This window comes from Poecile atricapillus, chromosome 5 (genome assembly GCF_030490865.1).
Source record: "Poecile atricapillus isolate bPoeAtr1 chromosome 5, bPoeAtr1.hap1, whole genome shotgun sequence".
NCBI classification, from domain to species: domain Eukaryota; kingdom Metazoa; phylum Chordata; class Aves; order Passeriformes; family Paridae; genus Poecile; species Poecile atricapillus.
Window position 1 is genome coordinate 19,938,908 of NC_081253.1, and position 18,375 is coordinate 19,957,282.

General features: G+C 46.3%; 1 protein-coding gene across 1 annotated transcript; it reads left to right on the forward strand.

Annotated features, from left to right (window-relative positions):
* Positions 1–1,344: 1,344 nt before the first annotated feature.
* GAD1 (glutamate decarboxylase 1) lies at positions 1,345–12,141 on the forward strand. The gene is made up of 5 exons (XM_058839750.1): positions 1,345–1,414; positions 3,143–3,205; positions 8,246–8,404; positions 9,101–9,343; positions 12,047–12,141. Exons 1-5 carry the CDS (start codon positions 1,345–1,347, stop codon positions 12,139–12,141), a joined length of 630 nt encoding a protein of 209 aa, XP_058695733.1.
* Positions 12,142–18,375: the final 6,234 nt, after the last annotated feature.

The following is an 18,375-nucleotide window of genomic DNA, read 5'->3' on the forward strand; positions in this document are numbered from 1 at the left end:
TCATCTCGCATTAAATTCCGCGGCGCTATTGGTATTCCGACGTCGTTTCTGGCAGAGTTTATAAGCGGCGGGTCGCTCCCAGGCTAGAGTCGCCCTGCTAACCTGGACTACGGCAATAACAGCGTCCGCTCGCCCCCTCGGTAAGTGTCTTCTAAAGAGCATCCTATTTTTTTCCAAGCCATTGGGAACATCTGGAGCTTTTTTTCCTCCCAAAATCGGTTTTGCTCGCTGTCGTATGAATAGAGGAATAATGGGGTTTTCATACAGCTACCGCCCTAGACATAGTGTTAACCTGTTACTTCACTTCCAGGCATTGTCTAGAAAATATTTTCTGCTTATGGCTGTTTTCTTTCTCGTCTTAAAAAATTTAAATACCTGTTTTCCATTGAAATCGTTGAACCGTTGCTTTTACACGCTGGTGTAAATCCACCCAGCAGTGGAAATGAACCGGTAGATACCGATTTGAAAAAAGCCGCTAACAAAGAAAGCATTCTTTCGTTACCGCGACCTTCATTTTCTTTACAAGGGGAAGAAAATAAATCGCAGGTAACCGTGGGGACAAAGAGACGAGCCGGGCACTGACCCGGCAATTCTCAATCGGCGACCCTATATTGGTTATCAGAATGCCGTGTCCGCCAGGAAAGAGCTGAACATCTGGCGAGGAGCGAGGGCTGGTCCTACACCTTCCTTTTCGCAGACAGACATGCCTCTCCTGCCATTTGCGCCGCTAAAGCGAGCGCGGGCACGGGAGAGCCCCGGTTAGCGCCGGAGCACATCCCGGCCCCGGTTTGCTGAAACATGTGTGTGCAAATACACATGTATGTGGCGCCTGTTACTGGACCTGGGAAAAAGCTTTTTTGTGGTGGCGGGGGTTTATCTGTCAGTCTTTCCTGAACGCTTAGCCTGACGTGTGTTTGGTAAAGCCGAGAAGCGGGCTCTGTTTGGGATTGTAGGTCGTTTGGGCTGGCGATTTCGAAGCCCTGCACGTTGGTCTCCATTTGATGCGAGCCATATAACTGCCCTGCTCCGTGGCTATATAATTGCTATAGACTTCATGCTCTGCTAAATCCGTCATTCAGGCGCGGGGGGTAGCGCCCTGGAATCTAGCGAAGGGAAGATTTTGCTCTTCAGTCTGTCGAGGCATTTTCTCGGTTCGGCCGGTCCTGCCGCCGCCTCGGGACCTGCGCGGCTGCCGCCCGCTGGCATCTGGACGGGACTCCGGTGCTCCAGGAGACTAGACTACTAAATCCGCCTGTTCTTCCTTCCAGCAAATTCCTTGCTGCCCACCCCTCAGAGAAATATCGAGGAAATACGAACTCCGAGGACTGGGACTTTTCTGAAGGGATGGCTTCCTCCGCTCCCTCGTCCTCCAACGATGCTCCGGACCCCACCCCACCTAATCTGAGACCCACAAGTAGGTTTTAATATTTTCCTTGTTTTAAGTGTTTTGAAGGCTTTCTTCATTTAGGGTCAGAAAGATCAGTTTCGAAACGAAATGATACATCTGTGAAGCCCTGTTCCGCGCCATTAAGCAAGGTGCGGAAAGTGCTCTACACAAAGAAACCATCTTCCTACTGGGAACAGAAGAGGTCGGTCCGTGGCGAATAAAACGCCGCGAGGAAAAGCCCACCTTACTGGCCAACGTTGTCTTTATCTCACAGACACGTTCGAGAGATATAGACAATCAACTGACCTCCCAGATGAACAAAAAAATCGGGATGTTGGTAGGGGTGTGGAGAAAACGAATCTGTTAAAGGGCGAAGTTACACCAGGGTATTAAAGCGGGTGTCTCCCGCTACATTTTATAAATGCTAATGCTGCAGCTTCTTTTCAGCCTACGCTGAAGCCTGTAATCAAGCGAAATTTGGATGCTAATTGCAGCTTTTCAAAGCGTTATATTCCTAATTGCTCTGGATTCGCCTTGAGTTATTGAGGTGTGAGTGGGAAGCAAAGGCTGCTGCAGGTGGATAGAGAATCAGCTTATAGCCCTGCCAGGCAGTTCAGACCGTTGCCTACAGAAAAAATAATAATAATTTTTAAAAAGAGGCTCGATGTTATAAAGCATCAGAGACAAAGAGCGGGCAACAGTAAGAAATGAAAGGTTGTCAGGGACAGCAGAACGGGTAATAGCTTTTACCCTGAAAGAGCTAGGAGGCACGAGCATCGGAGTCATTATTGTCATTATTCTGAAACTGGAAAAAACGGGGGAGGGGGCGAACAACAGCATTGGGTCTTGTTTCAGGCGCGCATGGCAGACACTGCTGCCTTCGACTGAAGTGTCACACGCAGAAATCGAATTAATTGGCAACACGGCTAAAACTAAGATAACCGCTGGCGGCAGCACCCCTCCTTGCCCACACGGGCTCCCCGCCCCCGGGCACTGGCAGCGCCCCTGCCGAGAGAGCTTCTCCGCCAGGTCGGGAGCGCCGTGGCGCTTCCCTCTCCCCGAGAGTCGGGCCGCTGTCCTCAGTTCTCGGGTGATCCGTCCTAGTCCCGGTTCCTCTGAAACCTTCTCCCCCACGCCCCAACGCCAGGTCAGCCCCCCACCGCCCCTAGTCGCCCTCTGGGGTCCATCGCTGCCGAATTTGCTGCTGCCCCGTGTCCCGGGCGACGGACGGGAGAGGCTCGTCAGCGCTCGGGGCAGTGGCGGGCGCACCCTACACCTCGGTCCTGGGCTTCGTTCCCCGCTTCCGTGGGCTCAGCTGGAGCCGATCGGGGCGTGCCCGAGCCACGACTCGAGGGGCTGGGAAGCAGCCGGTTCCCTCTTGAGGGTGCCATCCTAGTAGGGCCGTCGGCGGCCCGTCAGTCCGTCCGAGGCTCAATGATGCGAGTCCGATCATCTAGTCAAATACTATTTTTCACCCAATTAATTCCTGAACTCTTTTGTGACCCCATTTCACGCCACTTTATTTTAAGCTGCTACTTCCCTGGAGCCCCGCCAGTAAATGATGAGATGTCGGGTCCCGGGTGCCTTCTCCTCTCCCCTGGGCAGGCCAGCATGTCACCTCGCTGTCGTCCGAGCCCCAGCTGCCCCTCGCTCAGCAGTTTCTCACGGCGATACAGCCGTGCGGGGAACCGGGGTGGGGCGCGGCGACCGGACAACCCCGCCGGCTCAGGGGAACAACTCTGCTCTCTCTTCCAGCTTACGACTCGTGGTGCGGCGTGGCTCACGGGTGCACCAGGAAGATCGGGCTGAAGATATGCGGTAAGCGCTGCCGTGCCTCCCCGTAGGACGCCCCTCACCCCACGCGGCCGCCCCGGCGGGGGCAGCACGGCCCGAGCGCCCCCGGCCGGCCCTGCCTCGGCCGCCCCCTGCCGGCGGCCCCGGCCCCGCCGCTGGGCCCTCCCTTGGGCTGGCGGGGGCCGCGGTTCTGTACACCCCGCTGCCCCTCCTGCCACACCGCGGGGGTGCCAGCGCGGGCGCTCCTGGCGAAGAAGGCACAGGACCCGCCGGGGACCCCGTCAGCTAGGAAAAGCGGGGGGGCGGGGGGCCGGTTCGCCGCGTCTCACTGTCTGAAATTTTTCAACCTTATCTGACTAGAAAATACGGATCTCCTGGGGAAAAAAGATTAACGAGAGCCTTATTAAAGAGCAATTCGTCAGCTTGCTGTGCTGGTAAGATAGCGCTGGCAGCCAGTCAGCGCGCAGGCACATGAAATGCAGAAGGGAAACAAATGCACAATCAGATCGCAACGTTATAGCAAGAGATTCATTTGCAGATAACAAGCTGTCTTCCTTCTCTAGATATCTCAGTAGCGCCTTTGCTTTCAGAGACTAACAGTCAAATCTTCATATTCTGATGGGGACAATCATTCAGCTTAGCCCATATCTCTTATGCATAGAAATTATGTCCCCTTTTCCTCTATGTCTCTTTTTTGGGGGGATGGGAAATACGTCGTGGGAGAAACTAACCTTTTTTTTCCATGCAAAGGAACATTTAAACCTCTTTTCCTACTTGCTCGAGTCGAAGTTCATTCATTAAACGTTTCGTCACCTGGAAGTTTGAACGGGAAAAGAATCAGTGCAAATGTTTAGCGCTGTGTCTGTGAGAGATTTCACTGATAGCCGCTGGCAACATTAACGAGTAGTCGCTTAGTTCTATAAATAGCTCCTGATCTGGGTTTAATGGACCATTTTCCTACCAGTCCCCTCAGTGGCTGGAGCGATGGGCATTTTCACCATCATTTTAATTTAGCCCGGCAAGCAGAACTGATAAAGTAACGCGCTCTTAGGCTTGCTCCGTGTTGCTAGACTACGGGGGTTAGAGAGGGACAGCGCAGCTTCTCTCAGTGCCATCAAATACACTTGAAAATGAAATATCCCACCATTTTGGATTTGAGAAGGGCATAAGAGAGTGTAGTGAAGGCTTTGTGAAGGGAGTTCAGGACAAGCTGTATTTTTGGTTGTGGTTTGATGCTCAGTTTTCCTTTACCGGCTCTTTTCTGTTTTACATGAAAAATATACTCTGAATAGTGAGTGACGCCGGTGTGGAATATTCAGGTTTGATCACGACCACTGATTTTTACTTGTATGTGCCCTCCCATTTGAATCGAACATCTTCACAAAGACATACAGGGAAGGTTGCCTATGGTAAACTGAGTGAAGTATTAAGGTTGCCAAGAATCCTAATTAAACATGCTAAATGAGTTGACGTTTGACTGTTGCAGATGATATCTCCCTGTCCTTACCTTTCGCAAGATATCATTCCAAACCCTAATTGTTGTCTAGTCACAAAGGGGCTTTGGAATTGTTCCTTTTGTGATTTGAAATCGATTAATTTTGAATGCAAACTTTAAATAAGGGTTGACCTCAGAGAAAAAGCAATGAGTTGGTTCTTCCATCTGGGTTGTATATTATGTGTTTGACATTTTCAATAATTACGTATCCAAGATGTACGTCATTTCTTCTTAAATAACTGAGCGATTTAAGGATTAGCTTATTTTCCTTTTCTGATTGAAAGCCACTGCCTGAAAAGAACGCTGCTACTGCCACCACCCCCACCCCTCTTGAACCCTCCCCACCTCTTCGTCTCTGCACATAACCACTTAAAAAAAAAAAACAACAAAAAAACAACAACAAAAAAAAAAACAAACAAAAAACCCCAAAGCCCGGTTTATAACTGGTTTAATGAACTGTCACGACGGGAAAAATATGGGCAGATTATCCCCTGTATCTGGATTTGTATGCTACACTCCCACCCTGGCAATTATTATTATTGGGACTGATCCTGCTAATATTTGCTTGGCATCAGCGGAAGTGCTCAATGTAGTGAAATTGCTCCGGTGCGTCTTCTGTTTGGCCTCGGCCAGCTGACGATTCCAAACCCAGTGAGCAACGCGGGAGACTGGGGCTTCTAAAGCAGCCATGCATGTTAGAAACTGCGATCGTCTCCGGAGTCCGTGGGATTTATGCTGCCAAGCATAATTTACATAGGTGGTGCTAAACACCCCGACCGCGGCGGGGGACCGGGATCTCCTGCATCTGCCACCGACGTGCACCTCTCGACGGCTGCGTTCTGTCCCGGCCACGGAAGATGAGTGTCCAGCCAGGGCTGCGAGGCCGAGGGGGGCTCATACACCTGCCTTGTGCGAGGCCTGATGTGAAATCGCGCTGAGTTTGTGGTCACGTTGCGCACCGAGGGACTCCCTCGCCAGTCTGGTGTCACTCGGCTTTCGAAAACTCGGTCTCTTAAGGCGCGTCATTGAAAATGCACTTGCGGGACGGACCTACAGCTGAGAAAGGCTGCGCTCTCCGCTGCTCCAGGAGAAGGAGCGTGGACACTATTTCATACTTTGCTGCTTGCTGGAACTCTCCGCGCTTTTCAAGTAGGATACAGATGAAAGGTCGGCTGCAGTCATGCGCTTTTCCCCGGGAGCGGAAGGAGCCTTCGAGGGCCGCTGTTACGCTTCTCTGCCTCCCAGGACAGCGCTGGGGAGCGTCCCTGCAGTGGCCGATGGACTTTAGCGAACGGCACACGTTGCCTACAGCCGGATGGGCTGATGCCGGCCGACAGCGCGATCCTGCCTTCAGGCTTTTTATGTCCTGTAATCCCCGCCCTCGAGCCTCCGCAGCGCGGCCGCGCAGCGCCGCGGGCCCCACGAGGCGCGGGCTGACAGGCCCCGTGTGCAGCCGCTCGGAGCCGCAGCTGATCCCCGCCGCCGGCTGCGGGACACAGCGGCTCCGGGGAGCCTCGGCGGGGAAGAACAGCGGCAGAGGCGCTCGGGCAAGGACTGAGCTCCCTGCCCGCAGCGCCTAGTTAGGTTAGACCCTTCAGCGAAGACGCGGCCTCGCTGGGCCCGATGAGAGTGAAACTGGAGGCAACTGCAGCCTTTGTTACTGAAGCGGTGCTTCCTCCTTTCCCAGACTCTGAGGAATGCGTGTCTGCACGCCGAGGGGAGCGCCATTTGTGCGAGGAACACTCGAGGCAGGAGGAGCGCCGCTCTTCCCGCAGACGTCTTTTCTCACGGAACTCGTCCCGCTTGAGCATCGCTGCTGAGAGCCTGAAAAAATGACGGGTGAGGGGAAAAAAAAGCAAAATTAAGTCCCAGGACCTGGTAAAAGAGGATCCATAATTCATTTTAGACAGCACCTGCTTCGGTATTAGCTCCTCCTCCTAATGAGCGGGCAAATAGCACTAGCTGTTGCAGGAGCTAATGATCGCTTTAAGAACTATTAGAAACAGTAACATCATTAAATATATATGGGCGGCTACTCTTAATTTATGCACGAAGAGAGTTTCCCTTAAACAGTCTTTGTCTCATTCATAAAAGCATAATAGAAAAAGACTAATCAGTAGAAGATCAGAATTAAGACGCAAAACACGAGGTGTTCACAGGAAGTATTGCTCCGACAAACTTACCTGTGAGCGACCCTCCTGGAGACTCATATGGGTGCCCGACTGATGCAGAAGGGCCTGCCAGCCGAGTACTCCGTTTTCGAGAATTCTTTCGTGACTGGCTGGCTGGCAGCAGGGTCCGAGGCACAGGTACCGCGTCGGGAGCAATTGGCCCAGCAGCTCACTGGGGCTCCCTTTTCTCCCCCGAGATTCAGCCCCTATGCCTGCCCAAGATGCAGGGGTCCCGTACGGGTTCCCGATGGGCGGTGCCCACAGTCTCGGTCCCCCACGGCTCCGGAGAGCAGGGACGCATGGCCGGAAAGCGGAGGGCGCTGAAGAGAAGCGGCATCGGGGGACGATTGTGAGCGAACTCAGGACGTTGTTTTTCCTCCCTGCTAAGCCCTCTTTTCTGGAGGATATCACCAGCCGCGACGAGCCTTGGTTTCGATTGTCGCTTGTTTTGAAAGAAAGAATAAAGGCGACTGGCGCTGCTGTAGTGCCTCTTCCAAACATACAGGCACACTCGCTGCAAACTGAAAGGTCAAAATCCGATGTTTTCCTTAGTGACGAAAAACCCGAGACTATGCTTGTTTTAGTGGGCATCGTAGATTTAATAGAACAAATCCAGAAAATTAATTGTTCCCCCTGCCTTGTTAAAGTAGACAGATTTCATTACTCGCCGCGGACTCTGCATGGTTCCCACCCCCATAATTCTTGGGGTGAGTGGGTTTTTTATTGCCGTGGCATATCACAGTGACAGTTGTGTTCGGGTTCCGGGCTCCAAAGATGCGTTTCCGGTGAGAGCGGAGCTCTTAAAACCTCCGGGGATGATTACCATTAGCATCAAAGCATCTTTTCAGGTGGAAATTCCGCATCAGTACTTACTTCTAATAGGAAGTTGGGGTTATACGAGTGCTACTGGTATCCTCAGAGCTCTAGCACTCTCAGGACGGCTGCTCTAGAATGGCTGCTTGTTCTCGTGCCTTTTGTGCGTGAGAGCACCACGAGGAGAGCTGAAAATGGCCCTTATTTTAATCATACATCATTGCCCCTGTCTGCTAGGTCCATAAACTTCGCCTGCAGGCTGAAATAGCATTGACTCATCCTGAACTCTCTTCCAGTGGCTGATTACTGAAGTGGAATCTGTCTGATCGACTTAATAAGAATTTACCACTGCACTAAATGACGAAATTTTGTTTTTTGCATGGCTGCGTTTTTGCAGTTGATGGCATTTTGAACTCTCCCTCCTGGAGGCAAATAATCCCCATAAATACCCTTATTCCTGACCTCATTAGTCAGACCTAAGCCAGCGCCGCTTTTAACTGTTGTCTAGAGAGCTGCTTTCGATATTTCTAAACATGTTGGGAAGTGAGAAAACTCTGACCTGTGCACCTTGTGATAATAATGTAGGGTTCCTGCAACGGACCAACAGCCTGGAAGACAAGGGCCGGATCGTCAGTTCTCTGAAGGAAAGGCAGTCCTCCAAGAGCCTGCTGGCATGCGAGAACAGTGAGAAAGGATCCAGGTTCCGGCGCACCGAGACAGACTTTTCCAATCTGTATGCCAGAGGTAAACACTTTACAGTTTCTCCTTGCTCCAGCTCAGGCATGTCTCTTAATAGTCTTGCCCTCATCTCCCCTGGAGGTGCAGCCACGTTCAGACCGTGCTTTTCCTTGGCTGTTTTTGAAGGAAGCTCCGTCTGTGTTTTTTGGGAGCTTCACAAGAGAGGCATGCAAGCTGCCTGAAATGCAGTTTTAAGTACTTTGTCTGATCATCTGCAGCTCAGCTTCAGCGGTTCCAGGGATTTCTCCAGATCCAGAATCCGGGAGGAGAGTAATTTTATGTTTTTATCCTCCTTAGTAAAATAGTAATGAAGCAGCCTGTGATTGCTGGTACGGGGCCATTGCGAGGAGGGTGGGAAAGGGAAAGCAATCTCTTTGCGGGGCGGAGGTGGGGACGTCGCAAGGTAAGGGCAGGTGCAGACTTTGGATACTTTTTGCCCGCAGGAAGCGAGTGCCTCGCACGGCACAGCCTTAGCTTTGCAGGGCGGAGTTTGGGCCGGGGCGCCTTGGCCCTGGGGCTGCCGTGGGCTACCTAGGCTCGCCCTTCCCCACGGGGCGAGAGGGACAGGGAGTATGCCCACCCGCAACCAGGCGGCGCTGGGGCCGCAGTTCCCAGGTCCTTGGAGCGCTGCGGGCAGCCGAGGCTGGTTCATCTCTGCTTCTCTCTCCCAAAGCAAGCGTTGACAGCTGGTTTGCCCCACAGATTTGCTGCCCTCCAAGAATGGTGAGGAGCAGACCATGCAGTTCCTGCTGGAGGTTGTGGACATCCTCCTCAATTACGTGAGGAAGACGTTCGACAGATCCACCAAAGTGCTGGACTTCCACCACCCACACCAGCTCCTGGAGGGCATGGAGGGCTTCAACCTGGAGCTTTCGGACAACCCTGAGTCCCTGGAGCAGATTCTGGTGGATTGTCGGGACACACTGAAATACGGAGTGAGGACAGGTAGGTTTTGAGCGCTACTCTGCAGCGAGTCCCTCCTGGGACTTTTCTCCGGCTCACGCTGAAGAGAGCGTGACTGAGTTGGCAGAGGTAAGCGCACACCCTCTGTAGCCCGTGACTGTGCCTGCCTGCAGGCTCGGCTCCAGGGCTGGCTGCGGGCGCTGGAAATGTTTCTGCTCAGAAGCTTCATGTATTGATGATCATCCGTCCCCGCCGGGTAGGGCTCAGTGCTGTTTTTAGAGCACAGAAACAATTTTTTAAGACGTAATCTCTTTCACTTGATGAAACGCGAGCTGTCTGTATCTCCGGGGAGCAATATCATTAGGTAAATTAGGGCATAAATGACACAGAATTTGCAATTTTTCTTTTTTATGTTCATCAAACGTTTAATGAAAAAGAGACTGAAATCCTAGGAATCATCAATAAAGGAACCCTGTGGATTTCAGCCCATTACCCAGGAGCCCTGCCCGTCCAGGTCCTTCTGAATCAGACAGAAATCCCGGTTTGTAATCACTTCCTTTACAGGGTGAGCTGCAGCCAGGCTCTAGAGCAAAGTCAATGCTCTTTCAGGCTGTTTGGTCTGAAATGTTTTACACTGTATCTGCAGAAATCCCGGCTGTCGACTAGCCCTGACCGCCGTACGTACCCGAGCAGGTCAGGAACTGGGGCGGTCATGGAGCGCGCCGAGTTTCCCCTCCCCAGCCTTGCTCCAGCGTTTCAGGGCTACCGAGCTCTGCCCGAGCCGCTGCCCTCTTCTGCACGGCTTGGCTCGGCTCGGCTCGGCTCGGCTCGGCTCGGCTCGACCGCAGCGGGCGGCGATTTCTCCGCGGAGCTGGAGCGGCGGAGCTCAGAGCCGGAGGCTGCTGACCTGCGGTCTCTGGCCGGGAAGCTGCGAGCTATGGCTCCTGGAGCACGGACCGCAGCTTTCTGCTGTGGTTAGTTTTGTAGCAGCGAAAACCCAACGCAGTGCATTCAAGGAGCAAAATCTTGACTACAGATGTGGCACATAGCGTTCTGTCCTTCCTATTTACATGGTGGTTTGTTTGATTCAGGGGAGTCAGGATCATATTTTGATTTTTGTACTCTTAATCAAAGGGGAGCGTGTTTCACTCCCAAACGCGTGGGTTGTTGGACAGGTGGCCAGAAGTTAAGTCAGAGCGGTTGCGCTCTGTGTGCTTGCACCATTATTCCGCTATTCATTGCGCCGCATGTCGAGCAACCTCCTCCCCTCACCTCGACCTCCCCTGGAGCTTCTGTGGGACCAGCAGGACGTGTCCCCAGGACCTGAGAGGCAGGTATCCAACCGGACACAAGCTCTGTTCAAAGCGGTGTCTGGTGCAGCTTTAAAGAGCTGCTCGGATTGTCTGACTGCCCAGGACACGCATTCTGCTGTGGCTCCTGGGGCTCACATCCTCTCTCAAGGCGGAGCTCCCTTCGAAAGCACCGGGTCTGAATCTGCAGCCCAGCCTTAGGAGATCCCGGGCCCAGTAACAGTTATGGGAGGTCACCGAAATGTCACTTAAGATAAATTCCCAGCCAGTGTGTCCTGGAAAGGGAGAGAAGTGATGATTTGTAAAGCAAACAGCTAAGCGGTGTATCTCTGGGCTCTAGCCCCGAGCCGTGGGTTCCCCGGGCGGGAACAGCCCGGGTGCGGCGCATCCTCGTCAGGAAATGTTGCGATGTGGCAGCGCCGGCAGGCTCACGCCTCCAAAAGGTTTCTGCTGACATCGCTCGGGCCAGAATCGCATTTCGTTCTTCATGTCAAAAGATGCTGATGTTCCTAGTGTTGAGCAGAATCCGACTTGACAGGGTCCCTCCAGGCGTCGAGAGCTGACCTCCCTTCTAGGGCCGGGGTGTCCCCAGTGTGCTATCTGCGTGTCCTTCCCCAGAGAGCAGAGAGGTCTAAATCATGACACCTCCCCTCAACGCCCCTTCCCGGTTGTTAGGAATTTCTTCTCTTCATGCTAGATAAGAAGACCTCCAACAATCGGGATTATTGCTTATAAAAGTCGTTAAAGCACTTTCGGCTGAAATACAGGAATGTGATTTACTTCGGTTCAATAGCAATCCTTTTTAAGGAGGTGAATTCTGCTTTATAAACCTTGTGGGGAAAGGGCCCGAGTTGAGGAGCTCTTGGGGGCCCTCTACCCCTGCTGCTTTTCTTACCGAGACCCCTTGAAGCGTCTCTCCCGTGTCCTTATAGCTCGGGAAGAGACTGGCTCCTCCGCACCCCTCTCTCACTCCTGCAGCCCCAGTTCAAGCGCCTGAGCCTTTCTCTTCCTCCATTTAAATGCAAATAGCCCCATACCTGGAGGTTGTTACTGCCAAGGGGGTGTCCCCCACCGCGGCTCCTCACCCGAGTTCACAGCACGACGGAAGTCAGAAGAGGGCTCTGGAAATGGGCTAGCCCAAGCCCTTGAGCAGCTCCCGGAGGTGTTTACAGGCTCAGTCGATTCTGAGGTTCTCTTTCAAATGCAAATGATTCTATACAGAAGTTCATATCCGAAGTATTTTTTCAAGTTTGTAATAAGACATCTGTGAATGTTGGCTATCAGTCTCCCCATAAGCAGGACTTGCTTTGAAAAGTTTGCTGCAAGTTCTGAGTACAAACCTGTGATTTGTGTCAGAAAGGGTGGATGGTTTAAATTTGAAACCTGAGAGATGCTGATAGAGTTTGTTCTAAATTGCTCTCAATTCTCTTTTCAGGTCATCCTCGCTTTTTCAATCAGCTGTCCACAGGACTGGACATTATTGGCTTGGCTGGGGAGTGGCTGACATCTACTGCTAATACAAACATGTAAGCAGTGTCTTGTCACCCGTGTCTGTGACTGGTGCTTACATGGGCTGCCAAGTGTCATGGTAGATAGGTATTGTCACAGATATGAATAATTTTCATTTTTAAATGATGAGTGTTACATCTTCTGGAAATATGTCTCATGTTTTTCTTAATGTGTCAGTAATACGATGAAAATAGTTACATAAAACTGAATAGAAACGCAAATATCTGAGAGCACAGGGTAAGTAAAAATGATTATTCTAATATAATATGAAATTACTTTTCTTCTTTTGGATCAATCTTCTCTATATTTTTCTTTTTTTTTTAAGCTCTGTCTCTAGACTGAACAAGTCTGCAGCTATCCACTATGTATCCACTATGCAGCCATGTTAACACTAGAACATGAGATATGGAAAAATTAATTTTCTTCTCTACTGTTGACTTCAGAGATAGCAGGCTTGAGGCAGTATGTTCTGTTCATGTGCTAGTAAAGAAGTGGCTTCTGGGTAGCATCAAAATGATTAAAAATGTAACACTGAAAAAATATTTTATGCTAATGAAGGAATTAGTCTAAGATGAATAAAGTCACGTGAAAATTAAGAAGTGGAAGTATAAAAAAAAGTAAAATTTGACATCTGAATGCATCAAATAAGAAACTTCTCCTAATTTTTCTTGACCTCAAAGTTAATGAAAGCTAAATGTCAATGTAAGCTACTATGATGAATTTTTGCGAGAGTGCAATTAATGAAAAAACCCAAAACAGCAACATTTAAAAAATACCCACAAAACAAAACAAAACAACAACAACAAAAACAACAAAAAACCCCCACCAAAAACCACCAACCAGTCCGAAAACCTCCCAAACCAGAAAAAACCTTCCAAACCTTCTAGACAGTTTTTATATATAGTCAAAGTCCAAATATTCAGCAGGTAAGACTGGTCTCTTTAGTCCTGTACTGAACATGTAAAGAAATATTGAAATTATTAATAACATCACACTCATTTAGTCACTTCTTAAAGGGTAACTCTTTTAATTGATGTTTTCCATTCTTTTTTTGATAGTAAGGTGTTAAATAGCTAGTTTCTCATTCATTTGTGCTTTAAACAATAGCATATTTTGAAAATATTTCGCTGTGAACATGAACATTTAGTATCTGTTTGTCAGTGTGAGGCTTAGTGTGCCCTTTTTTCCAGCAAACTGTGGTCAACATGGTGTGCTTTCAAGTATCACAGTAATTGCAAGTAAGGTTAAAGCAAAATGTTTGTGAAATGTGATTCAAAGGACTTACAGAGAAGGTTATTAAAAATAACCTAATCACCCCTTATGAGCTCTGGGGAACATACCATTTGTTTTGAGCAGTGTTCCAGCACACAAGAACAGGTCTTGACCTTTACCTAGAAGCTGTTCTAACCTATTACAGCTACATGAGCACACAACATACAAGCAACAATAACACTGAGTTATGGTAGGGAACGTTTTCCATTTTCCATTTTTTCTTTTCTACAGATAAACAGTACTTAAAATATTTATGAACAATTAAAAGTATGTGTTTTCTTTTGCAGATGAGTTTTGGGTAATCAAAACATCTGTACTCCCCTAAAATTTTAAATTGTCATTATGAAATATTACTTAAATGTCACTGTGAAGATAATATATACAATTAAACATAATAAGCTTCCCACATTGACTTGAAAATAATATATCAATGTGCTATTCATAGCTCAATCACTAGTCATGAGACCTTCAGCATGGAAATTCAGAATTTCATTATTCATCCAGTTCTAGAGATCTGGAGCACAGGGCATTCTCTCACCATGCAGCAGCCAGCTGAGGTTAAAAATAAATATTGTCTGGAAGTTCTGTTTATGCCCACTGTTACCTGAGACAAGGGAATATATTGCTGTTTTCAGAATTATGCAGATAGGCTTATGAATAGAAAATTGATGTAAAATGCTCTGTATTTATTCTCAGACTGATTTTTACATACTGGCCAACAAGAGAATGGTAACTAGAGTGATTCAGCCTGATAAAGTGATTTGTCCTTTAAGTAAGAGCAGAATTATTCCAGCACTGGTTCTACTAAAAAACCTGCATTATTACATTTTGTTAGCAAAGAGCTGATACTCATGACTGTTATAGCTAATTCACAGAAATTCCTGTAAAGGTTATAACTATAGGAAAAATCTAATCAGCATTTTTTTTTTTAGGAGATTGATTCTAAAGTTACATGGTTCCTTTAAAACCAAACACATTTTTTGACTTTTACTGAATTTTTCAAAATAATTTAAGTTTAAAACAAGTAAGGCAGAGTGAACACGATGTGATTTGTAAATTCATAGCCATCGCCTTCATTTGCCTTGTAATTTATAAACATATACTGTCATTTATTTCTTGTCAGTTTTTGGAGACTCAGAAAATACCTGCAGAATGGAATAAATAAGTTCTGTTTTCTTTGTGTTTAATATATTCAAAATTCAGTGTGCAAGGTCTCATGAAAAAACTCAAAATGTGTTTAAACTGGTGGGGAAAAAAATAATTACATTGACTTAAGAGTACCTTGCACTGAGCTGCAGCTATCTATACACTTCTGTGTTCCTGTGGACAACAGTTGATCATTCTGCCTAATTAAAGATTGGAATATATTCTAGGCTTGCAGTGCTTAAAAAAAACCCAAATCCAAACCCCTGTTAGCAGACACTGGTTTATTAATTTTGTCCATTTGTAAATACTTCAGATCAGTTTTCAACTGTCTCTACCAGTTCTGATGATAATCAAAATAAAATGACTAGTATTTTGGCTTCTGAAAATAGCAGTCACAATAATTAAACAAATTACAGATTTTTAATCTTCAGGGAATGTTTTAAAAATAATGATGGTGTTTCTCTGATGAACTAAGGACACATAAAAATTGAAGAAAATATTAACAGTCTAAGCAACTGGTGTAGCTGTAAATAAAAGACAAACTTTTTCAGACATTTGTCCCCTTCTTAATATCGTGTCTCATTCATGTTTGCTGTACTTATTCTCAAAATATCATTTTAGTGTTAGAGAAACAACACATACATTTTGACGAAATTATTCAAGCAGAGGGTATCAGTCAAATCCAAAGTGTCAGGATGTCATACTCTTATAGAATTCTTCGGAAATTAGAGGTTGATTTTTTAATTTCTCTCTGCTTCCTTTTCTCCCTTACTTATTTTTTTGACCCATGCACAGCCAGCAAAATTTGTTTACAGCAGTAGTAATTTATCCATGTACCTTGATCACCAAAAATAGTTGTATGGATGTCAATTTCCATCCACACATCTGACTCTGACATCAGGGCATGCCAGGATATGTAATGTTTTTTGCCCTCATTAAGTGGATACAATAGTTGACTGCTGACTTGGTTTTGGTAATTAGTAATTAGAAAATCATCATTTGTAATTACTCTTGACAGTTATTGATCACGCTGTATTGTAGAAGTAAGTTGTCCTTGGAGATCATCAACAGAATAAATCCACATAATTAATTATATTTAGACTTTGAAACCCTAGCTCAATACTTCTAATTATGGTTTTGTTTTGCTCAGTGAAGTTCACTGTTTTCATAAGGATTTAGCAGTATGTTGTACCACAAGTGTGGAATTGGCACTTTGGGAAACAGTTATTTCACAGGACAACCTTGTACAGATGTCAGCAGTGCTGTGATGTTGAACATAACAGAAAGCTGCAAAATAACTAATACTGCAGTTTTTATTCATCAGTATTTCCAGTATTGTCTTCCTCAGGATTTTTGCTTGGATAAAGCTTAAGGATCAGAACTACAGGTTACAGGAAAACTGTTAAAATACTAGAGGTTTCTGAAAAAGAATCACTGACTGGGAATTTATTACATGTTTTTAGAATGTATCTATATTGTGTTTGTTTGTTTTGCTTTATCCATGCAGGTTTACTTATGAAATTGCCCCTGTTTTTGTCCTCATGGAACAAATAACACTTCGAAAGATGAGGGAGATCATTGGATGGTCAAATAAAGATGGTGATGGAATATTCTCACCTGGTGAGTTTTTCTTCTCTGTTTTGGTGGTTTGACTAAAACTTCAGAAGTTAAAATAAACATAGGCTGTGTCTGAATATTCACACTATCTGCCACACAATGAGTCAGATATTTAGAAGTAGGAATGCTTTGTTTAAACACCCCAAAGAAAAGTTGGGGCAAAAACTTATCCCTGCGTATGTCAATGTACTATGGCTGATCAGCATTTAAAACTTGACTATGGGCTCTGGTGCACAGTTAGGCATTTAAACAGCCCTTTTATGAGCCTCATTTCTGGAGGTGCTGAGCAACCTTGACTCCTGCTGACTAGAAGTTCTCAGAATCATGTACTGATTTCTTTGGTGGTCAGCAAGAATTTGGGCTCACAGTCAGGAAAAGGTCGTGATTGTCTGTCACTTTCTGGGACACATTATCTGGGACATAATCTATTTGGATTCACAAGTATGATTCTAGCATAAAGACCAAGACAAAGTGTCTTCCCATGCAAGGACCATAGAGGCAATGAGCAGTGACAGAAACAACTGATGATGAACCATGTGAAGGTCCTGTGGGTGCCGAGCAGAACTTTTCTGGGTTTGGCATGAGGGAACACCATCCTGTTACAGGGCATAAAGGACAAAACCACCTGCTTTTGGAACAGCCCACATAAAGTGTTTGATCTCCAGTCCTACCTGCTAGAAAAATACCAATCTTCCTGTGTTCTCATCAATGAAAAACTTTAGAGGAAGAAGTCATCCTAGGCTTATAATATTGATTTTATTAAAGCTTGAGGTCTGCACCAAAGGACTGAGCCAATTGCTCAGGGCTCTTTTTAGCAGCAAACCAAGAGAAATAGGTGCTTTCCCTCTTCTGAAATTCTTCAAAAGTAAGTGTGAAAATAGATCAGCTGAATCATAGCCTGTGAAGTGCCTCTTTCCCATAGCTGACTATGAGGGAGTTTAGAAGAAATAGCTCAGCTGTAGAAATCTACCTTTAAGCATTTACTTCTATGTCTACAGTAAGATGGGATAAAGCCATCCAATATGTGGCATTCCTTCAATCTCAGACAAGTTAATATGTTCCTGTTGTTCTTGCTAACAAGAAGTTATCATGCAAAAGCAGCACAATGAAAGCTGAACTTTTTAGGAATGTGTTACAAAACTATAACTATTGAAAGAGATGGCATTTAGGAAATTCTGATTATTAGTCTGGCTTTCTCGAGAGTCTGTCCTATGCTATTTAGACAGATGCCTGTGCATTTCAGAGAAATATTTTTTCATAGTTCACTGCCACTTTCATTGTATTATGCAAATGGAACGTGTATGTCTGTGGCATAATGTACTTTTTTCTTCATTATTTCTGTTTTATTATTCATTTATTTATTCATTCACAGGAGGAGCAATCTCCAACATGTACAGCATAATGGCTGCACGCTACAAATATTTTCCTGAAGTTAAAACCAAAGGCATGGCTGCAGTCCCTAAACTGGTTCTCTTTACCTCAGAGCATGTGAGTTTATTACACTGATAATTCTTAATTTACTGACATATGTTGTGAAAATGCTTCGTCATTAAACAACCACTCCATTTCGTGTTCATATGTTTGCTGCAGAGTCACTACTCAATAAAGAAAGCTGGAGCTGCACTTGGATTTGGAACAGACAATGTTATTTTGATAAAATGCAATGAAAGGTAGGAGGAATACTAAAGTTTTGATAGATTACATGTGCTCATCTGTTAAATTTGTTTTATTGTGTTTAGGGACTGATTCAGTACAGTGTGTCAAGTTGCTAATGGCCTGTTGAGAAAATCCTATTGAATTATTTCAACTGCAGCTATTATTTCCATATACATTCTTTAATTTTTTTTATCTTTATGTTTCTGTGATAATTACAGAGGAAAAATAATACCAGCTGATTTGGAGGCAAAAATTCTGGAAGCAAAAGAAAAGGTTTGTGTTTTTAAAAATTTATGCTTAAATGCTTGGCTTAGTAAAATTGCTTCTTCCTTTGAAGCCTGTGTTGTTATTACAGAGAACATTATCGTGACATAAATATAATAACGGTCTTTTTTAATACTTAATTATATATTCATGTATTGTTTACAGAATTATCTATGTGTCTTGGTAAGGTTTCCATTTTCTGATTAAAATGAAAAGTCTTTTAACTCTTGAACCACATTTGTAGTTCATGACTTTTAAAAATAACTTCCTGTTTGTAAATATCTGGAAACAAGCATGGAA

Coding starts and splice junctions, on each gene's coding strand:
- GAD1 (XM_058839750.1), top strand. CDS start 1,345: ATGGCTTCCTCCGCTCCCTCGTCCTCCAACGATGCTCCGGACCCCACC. Junction 8,405..9,100: donor TTCCAATCTGTATGCCAGAG/GTAAACACTTTA, acceptor TTTGCCCCACAG/ATTTGCTGCCCTCCAAGAAT. Junction 9,344..12,046: donor GAAATACGGAGTGAGGACAG/GTAGGTTTTGAG, acceptor TTCTCTTTTCAG/GTCATCCTCGCTTTTTCAAT.